This window comes from Macaca mulatta, chromosome 17 (genome assembly GCF_049350105.2).
Source record: "Macaca mulatta isolate MMU2019108-1 chromosome 17, T2T-MMU8v2.0, whole genome shotgun sequence".
Classification (NCBI taxonomy): Eukaryota; Metazoa; Chordata; class Mammalia; order Primates; family Cercopithecidae; genus Macaca; species Macaca mulatta.
In genome coordinates, this window is record NC_133422.1 from 12,181,375 (window position 1) to 12,208,815 (window position 27,441).

The 27,441-nt window shown below is 43.1% G+C and overlaps 1 protein-coding gene, 2 long non-coding RNA genes and 1 other non-coding gene across 4 annotated transcripts; 1 reads left to right on the plus strand and 3 right to left on the minus strand.

Moving 5' to 3' along the window:
* Positions 1 to 110: 110 nt before the first annotated feature.
* On the minus strand, positions 111 to 27,441 carry N4BP2L1 (NEDD4 binding protein 2 like 1). The gene is given in 8 exon segments (XM_077974200.1): positions 111 to 2,579; positions 3,704 to 3,780; positions 6,305 to 6,393; positions 6,712 to 6,839; positions 14,980 to 15,050; positions 15,508 to 15,639; positions 15,641 to 15,713; positions 27,197 to 27,441. Coding segments are annotated over 8 exon segments (1,008 nt in total). The 5' UTR covers positions 27,376 to 27,441; the 3' UTR covers positions 111 to 2,320.
* Positions 15,845 to 18,497, minus strand: LOC144336261 (uncharacterized). Its single transcript, XR_013407882.1, has 2 exons — positions 16,364 to 18,497; positions 15,845 to 16,114 (listed from the first exon to the last, which is right to left on the minus strand). It is a non-coding gene; the product is annotated as an uncharacterized LOC144336261 (long non-coding RNA).
* LOC144336258 (uncharacterized) lies at positions 18,537 to 24,130 on the plus strand. Its single transcript, XR_013407880.1, has 2 exons — positions 18,537 to 18,674; positions 23,472 to 24,130. It is a non-coding gene; the product is annotated as an uncharacterized LOC144336258 (long non-coding RNA).
* LOC114673611 (small nucleolar RNA SNORA16B/SNORA16A family) lies at positions 19,413 to 19,538 on the minus strand. Its single transcript, XR_003724388.2, has one exon. It is a non-coding gene; the product is annotated as a small nucleolar RNA SNORA16B/SNORA16A family (small nucleolar RNA).

Here is a 27,441-nt window from a genome sequence, read left to right on the forward strand (position 1 = left end):
TAAAATCTAAACTACATGAACAAAATATGAAGCTTGAGTATATGTGTATATTATCCCCTCAAAAGTGACAATTTAATGATTACAGAGTCAACATACTGCATTATCAAGGATAATGGTAAAAATTTGTGTTATTTATTCAGCAATCATTTAATGAGATCCTATTGCACATAAAGAGCATTTGCCAGCTTTATGAATGATGCAGACAGTGAACACAATACAAGTCAATACTGGGTGTTCAAAGAGTTATACAAATCAGGAGCCATGGGAGTTGAAAGGAAAAACAGATCACTTCTATAGGGGATAACGTTGATGGCACTGATCAATTTTTATGGTTTACAGACCAACTATTTCAGGGGTCAGCTAGGGGAAGAAGAGACATTAAATAGGCCAGGAAACTATTCTTTAGAGCTCTATAAAAGTTATATAACCCTAGTGGTCACTCACTTAGCCCAGGTGAGCCCAAAACCCTGAAGCAGGGAGCCAGCCAAGTCAGGAGGGCTTGAATCTGGTCCTTTGAACCGCTCCTGTGAAATCAAAGGAGGGTAATTTCCACTTTGGGCTCTCTGACATTTCTCCCCTCTACTAGCCCAGATGAGTCAAGCCATCCATATTGAGCTGGTTGTGCCACCACCCTATCAACCAAGATACCCAGGACCACCTGGGCCTGGAAGATGGGAGCATTGTTAAGTGGATCATTAGGAGATTATTGTATGTTATGCTTGGAGATACAGAATTTAGCAAAACTGATAACACCTTAGATTCATTGTTATTTACTATTGTCAGCCAAACTTAAAGGAGATACCAGTTTTTAAAATGTTAATGAAGAAAACATTACATACGTGTTGCTGGTAGTCAGGGAGATGTTGAGCAGGTTTCAGTAGTGTCAGATAATGTTAAAACAGTCTCATGTACACAGATCAAATATATAAGCAACTAAATTATAAGGTTGCTTTTGTCATTACCTTTATGATCCCTATTTATTAAAAAAAAGACTGGTAAATAAGCCTGTGATACAGAAAAACTGGTATATTGTTGAGTTTCTTGGCATTTAGGTAATTACATTTTTTTATTGTTGAATCAAAAAAAGATCCAATGACAAATCCATATAAATGTGATACCATTTACAATTTTTAATAACCATAAAAAGCACCATTATATAGGACACTTAAAATAATTTTTCACAGAACATTAGAAAGAAGCTGTTGGCCAACAAGAAGTAGAGCATACGTCCTCTGTGGTCTTGTCTATCGTGATCTCACGCTAAATCTGATTCCAACCTGTCGGAAATTGATTTGGATTCATAAATTCAGCATCAGTATAAGAAGACATTCCAGAGTTATGAGGACTTGATTGTCTTAATGCCACATAAAACATCAACTGCTCATTTTGTAATGAGCATGGCTTTTATATATCCCTGTATGACCTATATCCTGGGGTGCCTAATTTCTTGCACTCCCAAACATTTGAGCTGCCAACTAATTACACATGTTAATAGGCATAATTTTAGAAGTCATTTAGCTATTCCTTTTAAAAGTTAGTGTTTTATGAAGGCAGGCTTATTTTATTTACACTATTAGCACAACAGCCAAAAGTTATTCAGGTTTAATCCTGCTGAATAAAGTAGTAAAAACACAAGGTGTGACTTTAAATAATGATACTGATTTCCCTCAGTAGCTCCTATAGCTATTACGGATTTGACAGTATTTTTAACAATGATACATCATTAAAATAAAGGAATAACTTCCCAAAGTGTCTACTTTGAAGGACGTTGTTCCCAGATGTATACTTTCTGGCATATTAACATTAAAGGAAAATCAGTATCATAGAGTCGCACATCTCACATTTTTAGATACATAGATTATCAAAATAGCAATGGTGCTAAAACTTTTCCTGCCCCCCCACCACTTTTCTCCACCTTCCCAACTTTCCTGATGGAGATGAATGTCCTGAAAAAATAAATAGATCACTTCAGAGAAAATGGTACTGAAGCTTATATATAATATAAACGCTTTATTTCATCTATGAACCTATGTAAATAATTATGTTCTTGGGTGTGTTCTCAAGTTTTGGTTTCAAATTCTTACCCTAGAGAAAGAGCCTGTTGACTCAAATCTGCAGAATTCCCAGCATCAGACCATGCATATAGAAGCACTTTAACAAATTTTGGTGAAGATAATGAATATAATGACTTTGCTCAGAAACGTTTGAGTTCAGCTATTTAACACTGGAATTGGAGCTCTGACTAAAATGCAACAAAGAATAACAAAAATTGAAGTAGAAACTGACTTCGGAAAATTCTGCATGGCTGTAAGATAGGCCTCTAATATCCATGGTGACAACCGCCCCTTCTGTTATAGGAGCTCTCATTTGTAAATCCGCCGTGGGCCCTCCGGTTTGGAAACTCTGTGTAGGAATTCCAGTATCTGGCATTGTTGGAAGGCAGTGCATTATTCCTGTCCTGGCTTCTGTTCATTCTGCTTGGTTTTTCTGCATGAAGCACACTGTGAAAGGTAACATCGTGTTCATACCGTTCTTTCATTCGGTGGATTTTTTCTCTTGAGACACCATGAATGTTTCTTCTACGTGGAAAAAAGAAATGCATTTAGTTAAGGCAGGATATCACAATGAGTTACTTATATTTCACAAGTCCTCTAGGATTGCAGATATTGCAGTCCCTGTTCTCAGGACTTAGCTGTGGCAAAAGCATAATATCTTGTTCAGCAGTTCTCTTTCAGCCTCCATTCAGGTTTTTCATGCTGCCCTGCATACCCCAAACCACCCTGAGGCTAGCAAGGAGCTAAAGCTTCAGAAATGCTTTGTTTCTGGTCCTCTCAATTACGTGCTTCAAGACATAAAAGAACACCATGAGATTTTTTTAAAATCATACATTTGCCTGTTAATGTCATACATATATCTATCATCTATTTATGCTAATCAGTCCCTGATTTATACTACTAGGAGATGCTTATTAAAACAATCTTAAATTCTAGTGGGCAGAAGTATCAACTGGGGATATAGTTAGAAATATAATTACCAGAGATTCCAACTACTGAATGGGGTCCATGAACTCGGATTTTAATAGCCACCTGAGGCAATTCTGATGGAGTAGTCCACAGATCCACTTTGAAGACACTATCTGCCTATTACCATAAGAGGAACCAGCCTTACTCCTAAGAAGTAAATTCTTATCTCACTGGCTATTGTAAGTCAATGACATTATCAAACAATATAGATAGAGAATATCCGAACCCATGCACTCAATCAACAAGTTAGTATTATTTGAACATTTATTGCTGTATAAATTAGAAGCAGCATCTAGATCATAAATGAATCGCAGACTGCTCAACATCTGAAGATCTTTATTTAGCCTAAATGCAAAAACACCACTGACATGTGCAGTCCCATGCAGAGAAAGTGCTTTTCAATGTTCCTTGATGAAGAAGCATTTTAGCAGAATGTTAAATGCATCCTTTTAAAGGACCAAGTCCAAGCCAAGATTTAGCATTTAGCATTATATTAGAAAACTGACCCAAAACTAAAGTCTTCACATTAATAATTCCAAAGTTATCAATTTCCAAGATTTACCATTTCTGGCCTGAAAACTACCATGTCCATTTCCAGCCTGAAAAGATTCTTTTGTTCGGTCTGAAATACCTGAAAATAGCAGGATACATAATGAGAAACTAGAAAAACAAAGAAGTACCTTGCTAACTCTTGAACGTTGAATTTCCAGCGAGTGTCAGGTTCTCGGAATATAACTTCATAGTTATTTTCAAGTGCCTGATTTTTCAAAAGTACATAAAACATTGAAGACATAGTATGTATGTTTGGGAATGTTTATGCTGCCATTTAACATTTACTACAGATCTTTTCTAGAATTCCTTTTGTTTTACCAGTAATCCAATGCCTTAATTTATCATAATAAATGCAGTTGTTTCATTCCCATACTTAGCCACTCTCATAATTCTCCATGATAAATTTTGCTCAATTTTATCTAGTATGTAGGAAATTTGTGAAGGTTCTTTGTTTTGGATATCTTTAAAAATAGATGACTGAGCTAGTTTAAAACATCCTGAACACCGGTATGAGCAGTGAACTCAGTGACTTCTCAAAGTCACTTACAGGATTTTTGTAGATTTACTTGTCAGATGCCTTGTCCTATCCCTCATGCCTTCCTTTAGAAAGTGGGAGTACCATAGGAACATAACTGGTGAAATAAAAGTGATAGTCACTTTGTATCAACTTCCCTCCAAAAGTAGCTCTCCCCATTATGCAATACGATTTGGGTCAATGCACCGGGCCCCGTTTCCTTGAGTTCAGAGAACTATTATAATTTCCTTATAAACATCCAGATATTGTTTGCATTCATAAATTGACTACTACCTTATCTCAAACTGAATTTTCTATTATCACTATAATTTATTGTGTTTATAAAACATAGAGTGGAAAGAGCTAAGCAAAAAGGTTTCCTTTTCATTCTTTACATGGGCACTTCTCAGTTGGGAAGTTTTTAAATAACACAACCGGAAACCTCTCATTTTTAAGTCTAATGAATAGCTGAGGATGCCTGAAAAAGAGTATACATATCCAGAAGATAAAAAGTAAACTGAGGCCGGGCACGGTGGCTCACACCTGTAACCCCAGCACTTTGGGAGGCCGAGGCGGGTGAATCACTTTAGCTCAGGAGTTCGAGACCAGCCTGGCCACCATGGCAAATCCCCGTATCTACTAAAAATACAAATACTAGCCGGGCATGGTGGCACGCGCCTGTAATCCCAGCTGCTGGGGTGGCTGACACATGAGAATTGCTTAAATCTGGGAGGCAGAGGCTTCAGTGAGCTGAGATCATGCCACTGCACTCCAGCATGGGAGACAGAGTGAGACTCTGTCTCAAAACAAAACAAAAAAGTAAAATGACTTCCCTTAGGCTACTGGTCAGTTAGTCCTTAAGTCTTGGTTTTAAGTGATGGCCTTCATTCAATTGACTCTTCACGTGCCTGTTCATTTCTCGCCCAGGTAGACTCGACATGAACTGAAGTAACCACAAGTGTGCGGCTCATTCTTCTTTACATTCACCGAAGCCCCACAATCTGGGCATAAGTGGAACTGATGATGATCGTTAGAGAAAAGCACACCTGTAGGTATGCCAGTTAGCCCCAAATGTAAAAAGAAGCCTAACATCGTGAGCCCAGTCTGGACCTATTCACTTCACAATTAACCAGGTAGGGATTCTGCGTGATGCAAGGAGGATAGATACTCCACTGTGCTTCCTGCCCCATTTGTATGGTTCTGGATCCTTCCTCCTTTCTAGACCCAATAGGGAATGAAAACATTATCACAAGAGATGGAATATGTATGAAAAAAGACCAAATAGACTTCACAATTAAAGGATAATGTGCACACTGTTACAGGCATCATGCTGTTCTTTGCTATTCTGACAATGGAGAGCTGAGTTTTATATTTATATTTGCATTCTGTCATCTCAATAAGATTACAGTGTTAATCCTAATTCTGTTTTTATTTTTTAATTTTTAATTTTTTTTTTCTGAGATGGAGTTTCACTCTTGTTGCCCAGGCTGGAGTGCAGTGGCGCGATCTCAGGTCACTGCAACCTCTGCCTACAAGGTTCAAGCGATTCTCCTGCCTCAGCCTCCCGAGTAACTGGGATTACAGGCGCCCGTCACCACGCCTGGCTATTTTTTTTTATTTTTAGTAGAGATGGGGTTTCACCTTGTTGGCCAGGCTGGTCTTGAACTCCTGGACTCAAGTGATCCGCCTGTCTCGGCCCCCCAGAGTGCTGGGATTACAGGCGTGAGCCACCACGCCCGGCCCTAATCTGTTTTTAAACTAAAATATTCTGTTGCCCTGGAACTCCCAGGCAGCAACAGTACACGGTGTGGAAATCCCCGGCTCACCAGAGGCAGAATGGTCCTGTTGTGACCTGTAACTCCACTAGGAGCGTCATCTAGTTGAGTATTGCTCTGCACATTTCAGTGGGTGCTCCTCTGTATGCCTCGCCTTAGGAAAGTAATTAAGACAGAAAAGTTATCAAGAATTCACACCAAGGACCATTTGCCAAGGACTATTTTTAAATTGTATCCTGAAGTGAGATTAGCATCTCAGCAAACTTCAGCCATTGAACAGCAGAGAAACACTGACATAAAACCTCGTTACCTGCTCCCTGAGAGAACTACTGTTAGCAAATATGAAATCATGGAACATCAGAAAAAGAGGAAAGAACAGATGCTTCAACTTTCTCACAAAATGTCCATAACTGAAAATTCAGAATGATACTTCTTCCTACCATGACTGCATAGGGCTTCATTTCCCAGGCGTGGAGGTTGGTATTATCAATAATAATGGGGGATATGCCATTCCTCATTGCTTTTCTTGCTGCAACACAATGTTACATAACAGTGAACAACATGCAACAATCAGAGGGAGGGGTGAGCGTAATCTCTATTGGTCATTTTTATTACAGGATGCCCTCATCTCCTCATCACACAACTTCAGTGCCACCTATTTCAGAGCCCACTATCAATAATTTTCTTTCTCTGGAATCTAAGGAGGTTACGCTCTGGTGTTCTGTTTTGGGGAAGAAAACGGCAGAACTTTCGGTTAAACTCCTTCCATTAAATTTATTCATTCTGCAGCAGCTACGATCTATGTGCACATAAGGGTTTCCTAGGAGTTTGGAAAGGAATTTGTCACCTCTTTTTTGGTTCCATTCATGAGCTTCCTCCAGGAAGTCAGGATTGAACTCATAGGCACCATCTTCCCTGAAGAAAAAATCATCCGTGCTGAAAATCAGGGCCCTGGGAAAGTCATGCTGCAATTGTCTGGAAAGTGGAGAAATTAGAGAGAGAGATGTTTTCAATATTATGTATAGTCTCAGTAGAAATAATTTCCTTCCATCTCTAACATTTAGCGGTTGTAATATTGAGACCACCAGGTTTGGAGTTGTTAAAATGCAGCTTTAAAAGAGAGATGTTTATGATGTCTAGAAGGCATTACTCCTTAGCAGGAGGTGGGAGAGGGCTGAGAGGCGGCAGTGTGTGCTGCTGGTCCTTGAAACTAAGAGGTACAGTCACTGCCGCTGCCTTCTGCAGCAGCAAGGACTGACTCAAGAAGAAACTGAAGCTAAGCTGGGGGCCTGGTGACTGTCTTTCCTCCTGAGCACCAATCCCAGTGCCCATTTCTCTCCGAGGCACCAGTGCCCCTGCCCAAGACCTGCCCATGGATGCCAGACCCCCATGTTGCAGCCCTTCCCTCGGCCCCCTAAACTCTGAGCTGGCCTATTTCCTTGGAGCTCTGTTCTCTGTAAGGACCCATCTGAGAAGCTAGTTCTAGTATGAAACGTGGGTAAGTGATGCATGTGCTCTACTAAATGGGAGAAAAGCAAAATGGGAGAAGGAAAGCGACAGAGCCACTGTCCCCTACCTTCCTACCCTCCACCACTCTGAGCGTAAGTAGGAAATAGCACAGCAAAAAGAAACACCACCATGGAGCTCCCCTTTAAAGCAAAACCAAAACAAAATGAAGATGCTTATTCAGTGCTGCACAAAAGAACTTCAAAGAGAAGATGTTTCCACTTGAAATCCTTGCTCGTACTATCTTTTGGCAGAAGGTGGATGTCATGCTCTGGAGGAACTGGAGACGTCTCTGAGCTTCATTTCCTCATCTGTAAAAACTGAGGACAAACAAACCCAGCCAACAAACAGAAAATATGGTCACGTGGCCATGCTCAGAATAAGAAGATATTTAAAAATCGGAGGAAAAAACATTGGAGAATGACAAGGGCAGGAAATGCAAAGAGAAAGCAAAGCTATTCAATGTCTTTTTTGTTGTTGGTCTTCTCCATGGAGCAGAATGATCTTTAATCCAGGAAGAATGGAACAAACATGAGGCCTTGGAGCCACAGATGAGTAAGCACTTCAGGTGCCCTGACAGGCTTGGGAGCTTCTTTCTCAACTGTAAAACACAGATAATTATCCCTACCTATTAAACAGAGCTTCTAATCAGGCTGAAATGAGGCCGGTATGAGAAAACATTTTGTACCCAGTAAGGCACTTTACAGAAGTAAAGTGGTGTTATAATAACCATGAGGCCACATTGACCAACCCAGACTGTTTATCTGCCACGGTAATAAACACATCAGAGAGCGCGTGTCAAGTAGCCCTTGAGGTACTGCGGTGAATTAAGAGAGAGATGAAAGACAGAAGTAAAATACTTCCATTTTCAAAAATGAGTGAATATACATTCCAGAAATGGTAACTAAATAGCTGTCAAAATTCTTCAGAAGCTTGATAGCATTTAAAAAGAAGGCAGCGCAGATCGCTGAAAAAGTAATTCCAAACCAAATGCATTTTCTTTTTTAATGAACTAAACAGTGGCAAACAAGGAAATTCAGTGGACATACTATCTCTGTTTAAACAGGAATCTGACAGTCTCCCTTGATAGCCTTGTGGGGGAAATGCGGCCAGTAGATAATATACTTTAATACCAAAAGAATATTAGTTAATTATCCAACTCATTAAACATTTATTGAGCACCTGACATGTGCCAAGTGCCAGGTGAAGCGTTAAGGTACAGAAAGTAGCTGCTTTCAAGGAATTCATGGCCCAGCCAAAGGAGTCAGCCAGCGCAGCGCACAGAGGAAAAAGCTGGCCCAGCAAAGCGCTGAGAGAAAGGGTCCGGAGCCGGGGAAAGGGATGCAAAGGAGTGATGCAAGTTTGACTTAGTCCCTGAGGGATGAGAAAACTGTTGCCTCTTGGGGGAGGGGCTGAGACACGGGCAGGAAAGAGAGGAGGAAGCGAGTGCCCTAGGGCTTGTTAGGGGAGAAGAGGCTGTAGGGAAAAGCAGAAAGACTCTAAGGGTTGGAAGAAGCAAATCATCTTTGAAACACTGTTTTCAATTCCGACTGCCACACAATTTAAAGAGAAATTTGGCCACCTTGAAGGTGTCCAGAGAAGAGTGACCAGGTACATACAAGGTCCAGAAACCATGTCGGAGGAACGGAGATCATCGAAGACAGGCGGAGTGTTTCAGGCAGAACAGATAATAAAAGGGATAAGGTGATAGTTCTCAGACGCTGGGAAGCCTGTTGTGTGGATGCGGGAATGAACTTCTTCTGTGTTGGCAGTTTGGGCTGGGCTCAGGTGGGCCGATCTGCAGGCCTTGCCTGGGGTCCCTGCGGCAGCTGCGTCACCTGACAACGTGGGGCTGGGCAGAGTGCCCTAAACAGGGTCCTTCACACGTGTGGTGGTGCTGGCTGTCACTCCGCAGGGCCTGTCATCCTGAAAGAGCCGCACCCAGGCCTCTTCACAGACCGCGGTATTTCAAGAGAGCACGACAAGAAGCTGCTTGCCAGTGCTCCCGCACCTTGTGTTGGTCAAAGCGAGTCACTTTGCTGGCCCACATTGCAGGGCGAGGAAAGCAGACTTCTTGATGGAAGGAAGAGCAAAGAAAACGTGGCCACTTTAAATCTAGTACAGATAAAGCCAGTGACACGAAGGGAGGGGTAAGTATAAAGACTTGAGGAACCCATGCTCATAGTTTCCATATGAATGTCTGTTATTCCACTTTAAAGATAGGCAAATCGAAAAGTCCAAACCTTAACCTCCGATGCAAACAATTATAGACAGGAAAAACACCTAAGGGTAGCACTGATGCATTTTCAGGTATGTATATTTTATATTTGTGAACACTGTACAGTTTTAAAATGATTTTCATCATTATTATTTAAATAATGAAAGTTGTGTTCAGAGATTAAGTAATAGTGTATAATGTGTTTCCTTTATCCTCTGTATACTCAGTTAAGCAGCCACGGTAACTGAATCCAAGATTTTTTTCTCTTTCTGGTCCCAGATTTGATATCCCTTCTACACCTGGTTTCATTTGTTCTCCTATTAAGTCTGCTACTTACCAGTTTTGTTTTGTTGTTTGAACATTTTCAGATTTGAATTTTTCTTTTCATATACATACCCTTATCTGCTCTTGTTTTCCTCTTTGTGGTTTGTATTATTGATTGGAAGTTAATACTTTATAATATTTCCTTTAAAAAGGCTTTAAGGCATGAGTATCCAATTCACTGTTTCATGTTTGTTTTATTTGAATCCTATTTCCTTCTAGAAAACAAAAACAGCACATAACACTACTGCCCTTTTAATTACAAAATTTTACCTTAGAGTAAAAGCTAAATGGTTCAGGATCACTATGGGGCAAGAACACCATGTCATCATTTCCTGAGACATATCTGACAGTGGCCTCCATACTCTTCCTAACAAACAGGCAGACAAAAATAAGGGTGTTTTTCCACCTTTAAGGCGCTCATGGATTTTTTTTTTTTTTTTTTTTTGGCCTGTATGATCTTCCTGAATGACTTCAAAACTCGTTTTATCTTCACCTAAATGTTAAATTAGCACTAGCAGCCATAGTAGTATGTTGAATAGGCAGGACAATAAAAACTCTACTAGCTAAATAAAGAACTGATTAAATAGACAATCTTGAGATTCTGAAACTTAAGTGGAAGCAATAAATACCATTCCATCAGCTTCAGAAGTGATGAGGGTTAAGCCCCAGTTCTATCTTTATGGTGGTCAGGAGCCTCATGCGTTAGGGAAATTGAGAGAATGAAAATAAAAGGGAAAAAATAGAAAGGCAATTAATTCCATATAACCTCCACCTGCTACAAACTCCCCTGAAATTCATTTAAAATCACTATTATGAGAGAAGCTCAGGGACTAATCTTGATTTCACAACTTACTCTTTTGTGTAATTCTTTATTTAAATAATGGAGAATCATAGAGCTATATTTAGATATCGCTTCAGCCAGTCAGTCACTCACTGAGAAAGTCAGACATTGCATGTAATTTTAACTTGATGCCCAGCTTTTTACTAGGGAAATTTTCAAGCTTGCAAAAGTTAGATGGCATAATATACTCAATCCTCATATACACATGACCAGTTAGCATCATATGGCCAGTCTTCTCTCATGTCTTTCCTATTTCATTCCATCAGTCACTCCATCAGTGTTCAGTCTCCCTGCTTGTCCCATCAATGTTTTCCTCCAGTTGGTTTGTGTGCATCAGGGACCAAACAAGATCCACACATTGCATTTGGTTGCCATGTCCCTTAAGTCTCATTTATCCTATAGTTTACCCTCTCCTCTTGATTTCCACCTGAATTTCTCCCACCACAACCTTTTAATTAGAAAATATAAAAATCTATGGAAATGAGTTGAAAAACAGTATACTGAACACTGCGTACCCTTCATCTATGGTCACCAGATGTTCACATTTTGCCTTATTTTTTGTCTCTCCTATATATATTTTTGGAGAACCATATGAAAGTAAATTGCAGGCCGGGCACGGTGGCTCACGCTTGTAATCCCAGCACTTTGGGAGGCCAAGGCGGACCGATCACTTAAGGTCAGGAGTTTGAGACCAGCCTGGCCAACATGGCAAAATCCCGTCCCTACTAAAAATACAAACATGAGCCAGGCTGGTGGCGCACACCTTTAATTCCAGCTACTCGGGAGGCTGAGGCATGAGAATCACTTGAATCTGGGAGGCAGAAATTGCAGTGAGCCAAGACCGTGCCACTACATTCCAGCTCCAGCCTGGGTGACAGAGCAAAACTCTGTCTCAACTGTCTCAAAAAAAAAAAAAAAAAGAAGAAGGTAAACTCCATACATCGTGATACTTTATTCCTAAATTCTTTGTCAAGTATCTCTTAAGAATAAGAACAATTCCTTGCATAACCACAATACCATTATTGCATCTAACAAATTAAGGCAGAGTGCCCTAAGCAGGGTCCTTCACACGTCTGGTGGTGCAGGTTCTCACTCCGCAGGGCCTGTCATCCTGAAAGAGCCTGAAAGAGTGATTAATTCATAAGAGCTAATGTTAGGTGTTTATTTTATTTTATTTTTATGTATTTATGTATTTATTTAGAGATGGAGTCCCACTCTTTTGCCCAGGCTGGAGTGCAGTAGCACGATCTCGGCTTACTGCAACCTCCACCTCCTGGGTTCAAGCAATTCTCTTGCCTCAGCCTCCCAAGAAGGTGGAATTATAGGCACACACCACCATGCCCGGCTAATTTTTTTGTATTTTTAGTAGAGACGGGGTTTTGCCATATTGGTCAGGCTGGTCTCCAACTCCTGACCTCAGGTGATCCACCTGCCTTGGCCTCCCCAAGTGCTGGGATTACAGGCGTGAGCCACGCTCCTGGCCTAATGTAAGGTTTTTAAATTTAAATTTTTAAAATTTCCCCAATGGTCTAAAGAATATTTTTCATAAGTTTCAAGTACTGCATTTGGTTATTATGTCCAGTTAATATCTTTGAATCTAGAACTGTCCTCATGCTCTTTTCGTTTCTCTAGTTGGCATGAGAATGTTCTGCATTCTGGGTTTGTGTGGTTGTTTCGTAGTGATTAAACCCAGATTAAATGTTTTTTAGAAGCAAAGTACAAAGGTGATGTTTGTGTACTTCTGATTGCACAAAATGACAGTCTGTCCCTCCAGGCTAAGTTCAATGCTAAGTTCCATCATTTGGCTAAAGGGTGGTGTTAGCCAGACCTCTTCACTGGAAAGGTACCTCGCTTCCTTTGTAATATTAACTAATACAAAACTGTGTATTTTTTTGGGACAAAACTGTGAGCCCATGTACCGATCCAATTCTCTGTTTCCCTCAGGAATCCTTACATCTATTTCTCTGATCATAAAACAAAAAAAAGTGCAAAAAAGGAGGGAGGTTCCTCTATTCTCCTATCTACAAATAATTATTAACATTTTTGTCTTCTTTCCAGGACTGGAAATATATATATAAAATTTCTTTTTTTATTTTATCTCTTGTTACATGAAGAGGAACATCATGTAGAGTAGACCAAGTTTCACCAAGCTCTTTCTTTTTTTTTTTTTTTTTTTGAAGACAGAGTCTTGCTCTGTCACCCAGGCTGGAGTGCAGTGGTACGATCTCAGCTCACTGCAGCCTCCGCCTCCCGGGTTCAAGCGATTCTCCTGCCTCAGCCTCCTGAGTAGTTGGGATTACAGGCATGTGCCACCATGCCTAGCTAATTTTTGTATTTTTAGTAGTGATGAGGTTTCACCATGTTGGCCAGGCTGGTCTCGAACTCCTGACCTCGGGTGATCCACCCTCCTAGGCCTCCCAAAGTGTTGGGATTACAGGCGTGAACCACTGTGCCTGGGCTAACCAAGCTTTTTTCCATAGCAAATTATTTCCCACCTTATAAAATATTCTTCTATGACATGATTTTTAATGATACGGCATACTTATTCCTACGGATGTGCCATAATGTAATGCCTAACCAGTAACTTAATGCTTAACCAGTGGTCTATGGTTACTTATTTAGTTTGTCCCTACTTCTTTAATTATCAGCAAGATTAGCTTGTGTGTGTATTGATCATTTAGAGATATTCTTTTGTGAACTACACTGTCACATCCTTTGGTAAATAAAGCCTCCTTATTAGGAGGTTTATCTTTCTTATTGAATATCAATTTTTTATAATGTACAGCAATTGCTTTTTAATTTTGTTTATAATAATCTCTAAAAGTCTAAATTTTAGTTGGGTTCAGTGGCTTTCTTTTCTTTTCTTCTTGTCTTTGATTCCTCTCATGATTGGCTAAGATTGGTTGTTCCAATAAATTCTATTATTTTTTTTAAAAGAGTACTAAGCAGTGAACAAAGAGCTTCGCATATATTCTCTCTTTAACCTTTATAATCTAATTTTATGAAGTAAATCATTTTACTTTTACTTGGTTCACAAATAAACCAGGGCTGCAAGAGCTTAAAAACTGGCTTGGGTTTCTACCATTTGCATGTGGGGCTACCAGAACCTTACCTCAGGTCTACTCAGTCAGGGCACATGGGTGTTACAGACTTTGTGAGCTCTTGGGGATCTGAGAAAGTCTTTGTATGAAAGACAACAGACTAGATGAGAATTACTGAACTACAATCTTTTTCCCACAGGCATTAATATTTTAAATGTAGGTTCCAGTTCAACGTGGGTTCACATGCATTGAACAGAAACCCCAGTTAATGGATTTCTAACAGTGGTGGCTTCAATAAAATTAAAATGTCTATATCTTGCATGTAAAAATCCAGAGGTAGAATCTAGAGCTGGTATCACAAATCCATGATCAACATGGACCCAGGAGTCTAGCATTTTTTTTTAGCATGAGGCTTCCATTCTTCAGAGGGCCTCCTAGTGGCCACAGCAGGGCCAGGGTGCACCTCCATGTTCCACACAGCCGAAGAGGCAAGGGGGCCTTGAAAACTAGTTTTAGAGTTGGGCACACTGCCACACCCAACAAAGTGTGCTTGCTAAAGAAGAAAGGGAAGTTAACTAACAGCTTTTGCAACAGTCTTTCCAGGATATATCTAGATATTGAATTGTTTTTTAATCACTTCTGAGTCTTCAAGTCAAATATGTTCTATGATATCTTTATTTGTTGCTTTGGTTGTATTTACTCTGGTGATTTTTGGCCATATTTATTTTCACATTTGTCTTCTACATTATTGTTTGATTTTCTGCATTGTGACTCTGCTTATCTCTAATATACTTCAAACTTCCAACAGTTACTTTAGATTCTTTTATATATCATTTAACTCCTTTTTAATTTTCTGCTTCTTAATCAACTTCCTTCATATTTCAGACTCCTAATCAGGAGTTTTTCTTTAATCTTTTATATCATAGAGAGGAATTTTTTAGAAAAAATGTAAATATAGAGAAAGACAAAAGAAATAATAAAACACCTGCATACCTACCACCTAGAGCTCATAATCATGAACATTTTCTCATACTTGTTTTGTTGGCTTAAAATTCAACCAACCCCCCACCTTAACTCTGGCACTCCCAGACACCTTTACCACGCTTCTCTCTCCCTTTTTCAACAGCACTTATCACCACCTACATTAACATACGGTTTCCTTAGAGGTTACATCCATTTCCCTACCTCTGGCACATAAGGTCCACAAGGGCAGGATCTTTGTTTTGTTCACTGATGATTCCCAAGTACCTAGAACACTGTGTGGAACATATAAACACTCAATAAATATTTGGTGAATTAAAAAATGAAGGAGCATTACATTTTTTAGATCTATTCATGTTGATATATAGACTTAGTCCATTTTCTTTAACTGCTACATAGTACTCCATTATCAGCAAAATAATAAATATAGCCAGTGTTTATTAAGTGCTTATTGTGTGCTAACCACTATTCTAGAGGCTTTACATTTTTTACGTAATGCTCAAATAGACCTGGGATATAAGTACTGTTATTAATCCCCAACCCCCGTGTTACAGACAAAGAAATTAAGGCCAACGAGTGGTACAGCTGGATTAAAACCTAGGAGTCTGGCCCCAGAGGTGCACACTAAACTGCTGTGCTTGAGCGCTATAAAATAACCACATTTATTTATGTATTTTCTCTAGTGATACTTTTTTGCAATTTTCCAATTTCAGTGAACTTCCTTATGCCTACCTGTTGTGCGTATGTGGACGTTTATTGGGGATATATAGCTCCAGTGGCATACCTATGAAATCCTTTGCTTATTTTTTGAGAGAACAGAGCAGAGCAGATGCTAAAATTGCCTTTTTTCCTTGAGAATTTTTTTCTCTCTGATAGAATACATGTTCCATGAAGACAGGAATTTTTGTCTCCTTTGTCCACTGCTCCATTCTGACCATCTAGAAGAATGCCAGGCACATGGGAGGTGCTCAATAAATATCTGTGAGTATATTAATGGCTCTTGGCTACAATGCTCTTTTGGCCTAATTATGCAAACTCTTTTTATTCACCCCCACCCCCACCAAGACGGAGTCTTGCTCTGTCGCCCACAGCTGAAGTGCAATGGTGTGATCTCAGCTCACTGCAACTCTGTCTCCTGGGTTCAAGCAATTCTCCTGACTCAGCCCCCTAGTAGCTGGGATTACAGGCATGCGCCACCATGCCTGGCTAATTTTTGTATTTTTAGTAGAGATGAGGTTTCGCCATCTTGGCCAGGCTGGTCTCATACTCCTGACCTCATGATCCACCCATCTCGGCCTCCCAAAGTGCTGGGATTACAGGCGTGAGCCACCACGCCCAGCTGGCAAACTTTTTTGTAAGGCCCCAAGCTGTGTGAGAATTTCTATTTACTCATTTTTGTACAATGAGAATTTTATCCAAACCTTAGATTCAGTTCGCCCCTGATATGCTTTGGCTGTGTCCCCACTCAAATCACATCTTTAATTGTAGTTCCCATAATCCCCATGTGTCATGGGAGGGACCTGGTGGGAGGGAATTGAGTCATGGAGGCGGTTACCCTCATGCTGTTCTCGTGATAGTGAGTTCTCACAAGATCTGATGGTTTTATAAGGGGCTTTTTCCCCTTTTGCTCAGCACTTCTCCTGCTTCCACCGTGTGAGGACATGTTTGCTTCCCCTTCCACTATGACTGTAAGTTTCCTGAGGCCTCCCCAGCCATGCTGAACTGTGAGTTAATTAAACCTCTCTCCTTTATAAATTACCTAGTTTCGGGTATGTCTTTATTAGCAGTGTGAGAACAGCAAACTGGTACCACAGAGAGTGGGGCGCTGCTGTGAAGATACCCGAAAATGTGAAAGCAACTTCGGAACTGGGTAACAGGCAGAGACTGGAACTAATAAAAGGGCTCAGAAGACAGGAAAACGTGGCCAAGTTTGGAACTTCCTAGAGACTTGTTGAATGGCTTTGACCAAAATGCTGATAGTGCTATGGACAATGAAGTCCAGGCTGACGTGGTCTCGGAGATGAGGAACTTATTGGGAACTAGAGTAAAGGTCACTCTTGCTATGCAAAGAGACTGGTGGCATTTTGCCTCTGCCCTAGAGATCTGTGGAACTTTGAACTTGAGAGAGACAATTTAGGGTATCTGGTTGACAATTTAGGGTATCTGGTTGAAGAAATTTCTAAGCAGCAAAGCATTCAAGAGGAAGCAGAGCATAAAAGTTTGGAAAATTTGCAGCCTGATGATGTGATAGAAAAGAAAGCCCCTTTTCAGGTGAGAAATTCAAGCCAGCTGCAGAAATTTGCATAAGTAACGAGGAGCCAAATGTTAATCACCAAGACAATGGAGAAAATGTCTCCAGGGCATGGCAGAGGACTTCATGGCAACCTCTCCCATCACAGGCCTGGAGACCCAAGAGGGAAAAATGGTTTCATTGGATGGGTCCTGGGCCCCCTAGCTGTGTGCAGCCTTGGAACTTTGTGCCCTGCTTCCCAGCAGCTCTGGCTGGCCATGGCTAAAAGCAGTCAATGTACAGCTCAGACCATTGCTTCAGGGGGTGCAAGCCCCAGGCCTTGGCAGCTGCTACATGGTGTTGGGCCTGCAGGTGCACAGAAGTCAGTAACTGAAGTTTGGGAATCTCCACCTAGATTTCAGAAGATGAATGGAAATGCCTGGATTTCCAGGCAGAGGTGTACTGCAGGGGTGAAGCCCTCATGGGGAATCTCTGCTAGTGCAGTGCAGAAGGGAAATGTGGAGTCTAAAGCCCCCACACAGAGTCCCCACTGGGGCACTGCCGAGTGGAGCTGTGAGAAGAGGGCCACTGCCCACCAGACCCCAGAATGGTAGATCCACCGACAGCTTGCACCTTGTGCCTGGAAAAGTCACAGACACTCAACGCCAGCTTGTGAAAGCAGCCAGGAGTGGAGCTGTACCTTGCAAAGCCACAGGGGTGGAGCTGCCCAAGGCCATGGGAACCCACCTCTTGCATCAGCATGACCTGGATATGAGACATGGAATCAAAGGAGATCATTTTGGAGCTTTAAGATTTGGCTACCCTGCTGGATTTTGGGTTTGCATGGGGCCTATAGCCTCTTTGTTTTGGCCAATTTCTTCCATTTGGAATAGGTGTATTCACCCAATGCCTGTACCCCCATTGTATCTAGGAAGTAACCAACTTGCTTTTAACTTTACAGGTTCATAAGCGGAAGGGACTTGCCTTGTCTCAGATGAGACTTTGGACTTGGACTTTTGAGTTAATGCTGGAATGAATTAAGACTTTGGGGGACACTGTTAGGAAGACATGATTGTGTTTTGAAATGTGAGGACATGAGATTTTGGAGGAGCCAGGGGCAGTCCCCACCCAAATCTCATCTTGAATTATAGTACCCATAATCCCCATGTGTCATGGGAAGGACCCAATGGGAGATAATTGAATCATGGGAGCAGTTACCCTCATGCTGTTCTCATGATAGTGAGTTCTCACAAGATCTGATTTTTTTTTTTTTTTTTTTAGATGAAGTCTTGCTCTATTGCCCAGGCTGGAGTGCAGTGGCACAATCTCAGGTCACTGCAATCTCCATCTCCCGGGTTCACGTGATTCTCCTGCCTCGGCCTCTTGAGTAGCTGGAATTACAGGTGCTCGCCACCACGCTTGGCTAATTTTTTTTTTTTTTTTTTTTTTTTTTTTTTTTACAGATGGGGTTTCACCATGTTGGCTAGGCTGGTCTTGAACTCCTGACCTCAGGTGATCTGCCCGCCTCAGCCTCCGAAAGTGCTGGGATTATAGGCATGAGCCACTGCACCTGGCTGATCTGATGGTTTTATAAGAGGCTTTGCTCAGCACTTCTCCTTCCTGCCGCCATGTGAAGAAGGACATGTTTGCTTCCCCTTCCACCATGATTGTAAGTTTCCTGAGGCCTCCCCAGCCATGCTGAACTGTGAGTCAATTCAACCTCTTTCCTTTATAAATTACTCAGTTTTGGGTATGTCTTTATTAGTAGAATGAGAACAGACTAATACAGCCCTTAAAGGAGACTGACGGAGAGGATTCTTCTTGGATCCCAGCACCTCTGAATGCTACTGACATTCTCCTTGAAGACTTTAAACTGGGACATAGAAAACAGATTGCATGGCTCAGCAGCCTGAGAGCAGGGCAGGAGCCAAGCTATAGATGACACGGGCAGTCTCCCCTGAGGCCAGGTGTGGCCGGACCTGGGCAGTGCTACCACCCACTCCACCAGGGCCAGGTCCTGTCCTTGGAGAGTCGGGCCTCAATCACTGCTAGCCTCAAGTGTCCCCAAGCCACAGTGATGGAGACAGAGGACTTCATGGCTAGGGGGACTCAGGGAACAGTTCCCAGTCTGCCCTACTTCTCTTACCTTTACCCCTCATACATCCAAAGTAGACCATGTTCGTGAGATCCAAAGCCAGATTCCCAAGGAGCCCTCATTCTCATTTGTCAGTGTGGTCCCACAAACTCTACTGAGCAGAAATTCCTTTCAGTATCTTGCATGTGAACAGCCCCTTTTGTAGACTCTCACAGCTGTGCAGGTTTCACCTATGTTTGTGTTCTGTTGGTTCAGTCACAAGCAGAATTGGGGAAGGAATCAGGCACACCTACCTCAGTACTAATTTTTTTTGGCTGTCTTTTCCCAAAATGTCATAGATCAGTTACAGATAACAGAAGAGTAACTGTACAGGAAAACTGTCACTTTGGGCTGTCTGTGCTGCTTAAATGGGAAGACAGCTGAATCTTTGGTCCCAATTTTTAAATTTCTTCTTACTGTAACTATGAGGTAAAGGAGCCGGCACATCAAACATTTTCACCTGCAACAAATAGGAATCTTTTTTTTTTTTTTTTTTTTTTGAGGCGGGGAGTCTCGCTCTGTCGCCCAGTCTGGAGTGCAGTGGCCGGATCTCAGCTGACTGCAAGCTCCGCCTCCTGGGGTCACGCCATTCTCCTGCCTCAGCCTCCCAAGTAGCTAGGACTACAGGCACCCGCCACCTAGCCTGGCTAATTTTTTTTGTATTTTAAGTAGAGACAGGGTTTCACCGTGTTCGCCAGGATGGTCTCAATCTCCTGACCTTGTGATCCGCCCGCCTCGGCCTCCCAAAGTGCTGGGATTACAGGCGTGAGCCACCACGCCCGGCCAGGAATCATTTTCTTATGCACCAAATTGAGAACTTTGGAATGAGTGGCTCTATTCTTTCTTTTTTTTCCCCCCCTCGTCTGTTCTCCACATCCCATTCATTCTATTTACTTTATTTTGTTGAGATGGAGTTTCGCTCTTGTTGCCCAGGCTGGAGTGCAATGTCATAGCCTGGGCTTACTGCAACCTCCGCCTCCCAGGTTCAAGTGATTCTCCTGCCTCAGCCTCCCAAGTAGCTGGGATTACAGGCACCTGCCACCATGCCAAGCTAATTTTTTGTGTTTTTAGTAGAGATAGGGTTTCACCATGTTGGCCATGCTGGTCTCAAACTCCTGACCTCAGGTGATTCCACCTGCCTCAGCCTCCCAAAGTGCTGGGATTACAGGCATGAGCCCCTGTGCCCAGCCTCATTCTTTTACATTTCTCTTTATGTGAATAATCTGCTCTTTGGTTTCGTTCTTTACTCAAGAGCCATGCTGACATCCAAGCTTCCATATCTTAGGAAGCATCTCACATTGCGTTTCATTAACAAATCCATTCATCAAATGTTGAGTAAAGGCCTGTGATGTGCCTGGCCTTTTAGGAGCTGGACAGAATAAAGTTCCTGATCTCATGGAACCTACATCATATCTCATGAAGCTTATGTTCTAGTAAAAGAAATAGATAATAAATAAATATACGTCAGGTGGTACCAATGCCAGGAAGAAAAGAAAGCCAAGGTACAAGGCAACAAATGGTGGCAAGAAAGCCCCTTTCAGGCCCTCTTCTTCAGCATATCCTTAAAACATGGGGAAAGAGTGCTGGACAATCCTGGCTATACAATCATACTTCAGCAGGACTCCCCAATAGTTGTGAAAGGGATGTAGGTATGTTTGTCCATGAACTTCCCTAGTAATATAAGACCACTCTGTGTATTATGAAATCCCCTGGGTCTCTCAAATGTGTGACTCTCAGATCCTAAAACCCTCATCTATAAAATAAAAATGACTACATCCCAAGGCTATGGTGAAGATTCAATAAGCCAGTGTCTAAAAATGGCCAGGCAGACAGTCAGCAGTAACCATGTGCTGGCTTTTCTTTCCCCATTTCTCCCTTCCCCTTTCCCGGACTCTTACCTTGATAAAAACAGCCTTCTCCCCAAGCCATACACATGATCTGACAGAGAGCCTTATGAAGGAACAGTTAGAAGGCAGACTCATTTTTCTTTATTATAAAATTTCCTTAATGCCATAGAGCCTCAATATCTTCAGATAACTTGGCATGACTAGAAAATAATTTCTTCTTGGGTTCATCTAGAGTCTGAATGGCCTTAGGCAGGTGCTATTATGTAGAGGAAGGTTCATGAAAATGCCATGAAGGAACTAAGGCATTGACTTATAGATATCCTAACATGTGAGCACATGAGAAAGAGACATGAGACATGTTTGGGAGTTGGAAGTTGACTACCACATCTCTCTCCAACACATCATAACCAGGATAAATATGGAAACTTATTAAAAAATCTAAATCTCATTTCCTCCCATTGCCCTCAATGTTACCATATTAATAACGAAAATGAATTCCCTGGTAATATTTTTTATATTATGAGAAACATTAATATTGACAAGAGCTTCCTTACCCTGACAGTTGAAATCTAGGTTAACTTAGCCCCCTTATAAGGCTCTTAATTGTTTTTTCATTATAAGACAAGTCAAAACCAAACTCATTACGCTTTCACCAGATCACCCCCACTGCGGCCTCTTCTTTTGGTGTACACAAAAAAGCTCTCTGTTAGAAATAGGAGAACACATCCCTTTGACCCTGATCAAGATGTTTAGCTTCTCAGTGTCTTGGGCTCAGACCAGATGAACTCCAAGGGAGTTCCTGTACATCTCCTGAACTTTTCCTATGAAAGTATTCTTCCCCTATTCTTCCTTCCTTCATCTATTTCTACTTCCTCTCGGGTCATAATCCACACCTGCAATATCGGATTGCCCAATTCAGCAGGGTCTTCTTCCATTGTTCCGACAGCTCCAGGAATGTGGTTGTGGTGAATCTCCTGTATAGCTGGGCAGTCTTTCCTCATACAGCCTCTCCAGTGAGTGAGGACAAGCACATACCACACTGCATATTTGCACTCTGTTAAATAGATACAGCTTTTAAGTCCTCATTCATCCCAGCCTCCAGAGAGAGGGTAAGGACAAGGACTCCTGGTAGTGAGGAGAGGAGATTTAGGACCCGCCTTAGGAAAATTGTGAAAAATACAAAAAGCTAGTAGTCATTTTCCAAGTAGACCTAGATGACTAAAGATTTATCACCTGTCTGACCCTCCATTTTTATATTCACAGAGTTGGAATACTGCCAACTTTCTATTTTGATCTTGCTTTTATTAATGAGAGCCCTGGCCTCATAAAGAAACACACCAGAGTCCAGGCCTGCTGGCTAGGAGCACTGTGGAGCAGAGTATTCTTTGGGGACCAACTGTTCACTACTTAGCCAATCTAACTGGCCCCTGTTCTCACTGCTTCTCACATTCCACTGCTTATTTGGTTGTAAAGTACTTTTCTCCCCATCTCTGCCTTGCCATTGCATCACATTAGAAAAGCATCCTTTCACTTCTGTGCAAGGCTCTACAATTAAAAGAAATAATGGAAAGGTACTTCTCATGATGGAAAATTCCATGTTATCCAGAGATATGAATAAGGAGAAAAGACAGCTGTCAGCGAGCATCCTTTGAGCCTAACTGAATCCATGTTACAAACCATTTGTGATGGTGCCAGAAGGAACCAGAACATTGCAAAGGATGCAACATGCACTACAATGTGGGTCCCCTGACTTTGCTTTGATTGAAATGTAAAGACTCAAAAAAATTCTGGAACACTGAAATAAGATTGACAACTTTTAAGTTTTCAAATGAGATCATTAAAAAACAAAGAAAGGCTACCCTCTATTATGGCCATTTCATTTAAAAAGGATGTTTTAGTGGTATGCCCATACAATGTAATATTTTATTGAGATATAAAAATAGTAAAGTTCTAACACATCCTACAACATGGATGAACCTTGAGAACATTAAGCTACATGAAGTTAGCCAGACACAAAAGGACAAATACCATATGATCCACTTACATGACACATGTAAAGGAGGCAAATGCATAGAGACAGGAAGTAGCTGAGAGGTTACCCAGGGTCGGGGGAGTGGGGAATAGGAAGTTACTGCTTAATGGGCACAGAGTGTGTTTGGAGTGGTAAGAAATTTTTGAAATAGATAGTGGTGATGGTTGTATAACATTGTGAGTGAAGTTCCACATAATACAATGCCAGTGGATTGTATACTAAAAATGGTTTAAAATGGTCAAAACTGGAAGGCATTTTCATACACACAGTGGAAAGCACAGAGGTTCACCCATGGATGCTTTCATTGAGGTAGCAGAAAGGACAGGTGCAGTTCCAGGTGAGTCTGTCAGCTGAGCTGTGAAAGAGAGAGTTCTGGCTCATCTGCTGAGAATGAAAGGGTCTTGGCATTAGATCTTATTTCTTCTGACAACAGCTCTCTACTCCTTTGTTCAGCCTTTAATGTTCTCCATGATCTGGTCCTGGGCTTACTTCACCAACGCACTCACTACGATGAAGCCTTCACTTCAATCAAGCTCGGGAGCACACCCAGCTCTCTGCCACCTCCATCTCCTTAGTCGGGCTGTTGTTCCTTTTCCTTGGTTCAGCCGCCTCCTCCCCATCTTCAAGGCCAGCTCAAGAACCGTCTCCATGTGGAGAAGATCCTTTCTCCCTAATTAGCCTTCATCCTCCTCAGCCTTGACCACCAATGGCATTTGAGATGCCACTCCCCACTGGCCCTTACCCACAGCAGTGGGCCGATTACGGCTTTCCATTGGTTAATCCTGGGCAGGCGCCTTCTCATACGGAGCTTCCCTAAACAAGTGCTAAAGGTCTTATAAGTACTCAGTGGATACCCACCTCGGCCTCCCAAAGTGCTGAGATTACAGCCATGAGCCACCACTCCACCCTCCAGTTATTTCTTAGGATTCCTAGAAGTGGAGCTTACAGGTCAATGGTAAGAACCTATTTTTAAGATGCTTTTTAAATGACATACGGGTGATAAAACAGATTTAGGGTACATGCTAATTTTTTAGTACTTTGATGTGCTCAAAAATATTTTAACCAGTTAAAACTCCAACTTTTAAAAAATAAATTCAAAGAATTTAAATAGATGTTTTTCCACATTCCATCTACTTCAAACTATGAAAGCATGTAAAAAGCACAGAAATCTAACATTGATTTGGGAGACAAGACATATCCTAATTTCAAACAATTTTTTATTAGTTCTTTAATCAAATGAGAAAAAAAGGTTAAGCAGAAAAAGATGAACCCACATTTGTAGAAAGCGATTTCCTCCAAATTTTAAAGAAAAAAATTTTATTCTAAGAAATACATATTCATTATAGAAAATTTGGAAAATACAGAGAATAGAGAAAACATGAATTTCCCAGAATCCAACAATACACAGATAACCTTACAGTTTTACTATTTTCTATACACGTGTATTTTTAAACAATTTGCTCTTTTCTTCTTCCCCACGCTACCCCCCAAAAAAGTGGGGAAGGCAGCTCCTGGCAGGCCACACCTGAGCCTGCCTCTCCACCATTCCATCCTCGCCACCGGCCTCCCTTCTGCTGAGCTGTGGCCCGTTTCCTCGCTTACGTCCCAGACTTTTCTATAAACACACAATCCACCCCACGGCATGCCAAGGCTGCTCTGCCCCCCGAACTGCCAATGCCCAGCAAAACGGGAGGACTCAAAGTCAACTGCCAAGCTACCTTCTTCACTCCAGAGCCAGGCTCCAGGAAAAACCGAAGATTTATCTCAGCTGACCAACAACGGAAGCAGTAAGTAATACCTCTTAAAATGTATATAGCACTTTAAAGTTTAAAAAGTCCTCCCACACACATTTAATCTTCACAGAACCCTCTGAGGTAAACAGAACAGATATCCCCATTTAACAGAAAAGGAAACCAAGGCATAGAGGGGTTGGGTGAAAAGCAAAACTAGTGAGTGGCTGAGCTTGGATGTGGAGCCATAAACTGACTCCAAGGTCAGAGCTCTTTAACATAGCCATTATTAGCAAACTAATTTTTAATCTGACCACTGGAAATTAAGAGTCAGAAGGATCTGTAATCCTCTAATCTAGTAGCCTCTTAGTAGTCACATATAAGGAACATAAGGCCCGGAAAAACTAGATGATTGACCAAAGTCGCCAGCTAGTAAGTGACGAAGTAGGTCTGAAGGCACAGTCTTCAGACTCCCAGGCCAGTGCTCACTCCGGTCGTCCCTAGAGAGAGAGAGATGGTAATAGGTGGTCTCTAATCGGGTGTCTTCTGCTTAGCCAAATGTCAATCAGGAATTAAAATCCTAAAAGTGTAGAATGTTAGAGCCAGAAAGGACCCTATGGACCACTCAGGCAATGCCCTGGCTTCACAGATGAGGAACGTGAGTCCAAGCCCCGATGTTCCATTCTGTGTATCTTGCACCCATCATGTTACTTCCCTTCCCAACACAGTCAGAAATTAAATCTGGCCAAAGATGTTTACTTCCTTCTTTGACACTCAGTGTCTCTTTGACACTCAGTATGAGACAGGCTACAGATCAGCAAAGCGAAAGTGAAATTAAACAGGATTTGACATTCAGAAGATACTTGGCTGGTAACGGATTTACCCACCATGACTGTATCACAAAATAACCAACCTCTGCTGGGTTCCAAGGAGGCTCCCCGATTCTGCCTCTGTCCTCCACCTCCCCTCCCCAGTGAGCCAGAGAGGGTCTATTGAAATGTGTCTCTGGTTTAGGAAAGGGTGCCCACGGTCCTCCACAAGTCACGTGGCCCTACAATTTGTGAAAATGTAGCAATACTCTGGCCAAAGGCTTCTACTCCGCAAGGCAACCAGGAGCACCTCCCCAGGCTGTCCCTCCTCCTAAGGTCACTATCTCGGCACCATCGAAATCCGCACGTGACTGTCCATCACCTTGATTCTTCGGCAGTTCCTTGGTCCCATGGCTAGCCTTGTCTCTCCAGTGAGACGGGAAGCCCTTTGAAGGAAAGGGACCACTTCCTCTATTGAACAACTACGTGCCAGACAATGTGCTTGGCAGGGTAAGACATGGCTCCTACCTTCAAGAAACTTACAGAAGGATAAGCAAAACCATGTGCAAAAAAGTAAGTGCACTCACGTAGATGTAAACAGGAAGCCAAGGAGCCCAGAAGAGGGGCATCTACTGGAGGGGTGGGGTAGATGCCCGGTCTTAAAAGCCAAAAGAAGGCGGGAGGGCAAGCCAGGCAGGAAGGCCAGCGTCAAGGAGAGCAGCGGCTTTGTTTACAGGAGATAAAAAACAGTTCGAAGTTGCTGGAACATCAAGCGCAAGGCAGGGAGCGGTGGGAGTTCAGGCTGGAGCGGTGGGGCCTAGCAAGGTGGCCGCAGGCACGAGCCCGCGTAATTCCCAGCAGCTAGGTACAGGGAGGGCCGCTTACGCAATTCGCAAGTGAACGAATTTGGGTGCCCATGGCGAGGCTCTGTCAATGACGGTCGGTGGTGGCGCCGCCAGCCCCCCATCCCCCGTGCACCTGTGCGCCTTCGCAGCTGCCAAAGCAAACGCAGGCTGCCCGACTTCGCCAGATTTTCAAAGCGGGCCGCCAGCCCCGGGCCACGGCCACGGCCGCCCCGGGCCCCCGCCCCCGGACCCCTCGTTTATCCGCTCGGGTTACAGCGCCTGTTGACGCACTGTGGCAGCCGCCTGCGCGCCAGCGGGGCCCGGTGGTTTTTCTCTGCAGTCGTCACCAGGTTTTCCCGAAGAAGAGTCCCTCCCGACCCGGGGCTGGGGGCGGCGAAGGCTGCCTCGGCCCGGCTGGCCCCAGGCGGGGCACGGCGGCGGGGAAGGGGCTGGGGCCGCCGGGGCGCAAGGGGCCGCCGGGGCTTGCGCGAGGCGCAGTACCGGGAATCCGTCCCCCCGGGACAGCGCGGCGGGAAACAGGACGAGCGCCCTCTTCTCCGTGCCCGCGCCCCCAGGCGCCAGGGGTGGCAGCGGCCTCAGGGGTCGAAGGAGGCGGCTTGGGCTCCCCGCGCTGCGAGACTCAGGCACGGACTGGGGCTGGGGCCGGGGCCGGGGCAGGCGCCCGCGGCGGGGGCGCAAGCGGCGCCCGGGAGCGGCTTGGGGCAGGGGCGCGCTCGGCCGGGGCGCTTGGTGGCCCCGGGCCCGCGCACTGGCGCCCAGACCGCTGTCATTACCTGGCCAGTGTAGTTTTCCCGGAGCCCGGGAGGCCTCGCAGGAGGTAGAGGTGTTTCCTAAAGCTGTGGCGGCGCGGAGGTGTCCCCCGCGGGGGCGGCCGGGGCGGCCGCTGCCGCTGCTGCTGCTGCTGCTGCTGGAGGCTCAGCCTCCCAAAAGATTGAAGGAAACTGTCCTCCATGGGCAGGAGGGCTGGCTGCGAGAGCCCCGGGTTCCCTTTCCTGAAGTCACGGTCTTGGCCAAAGCT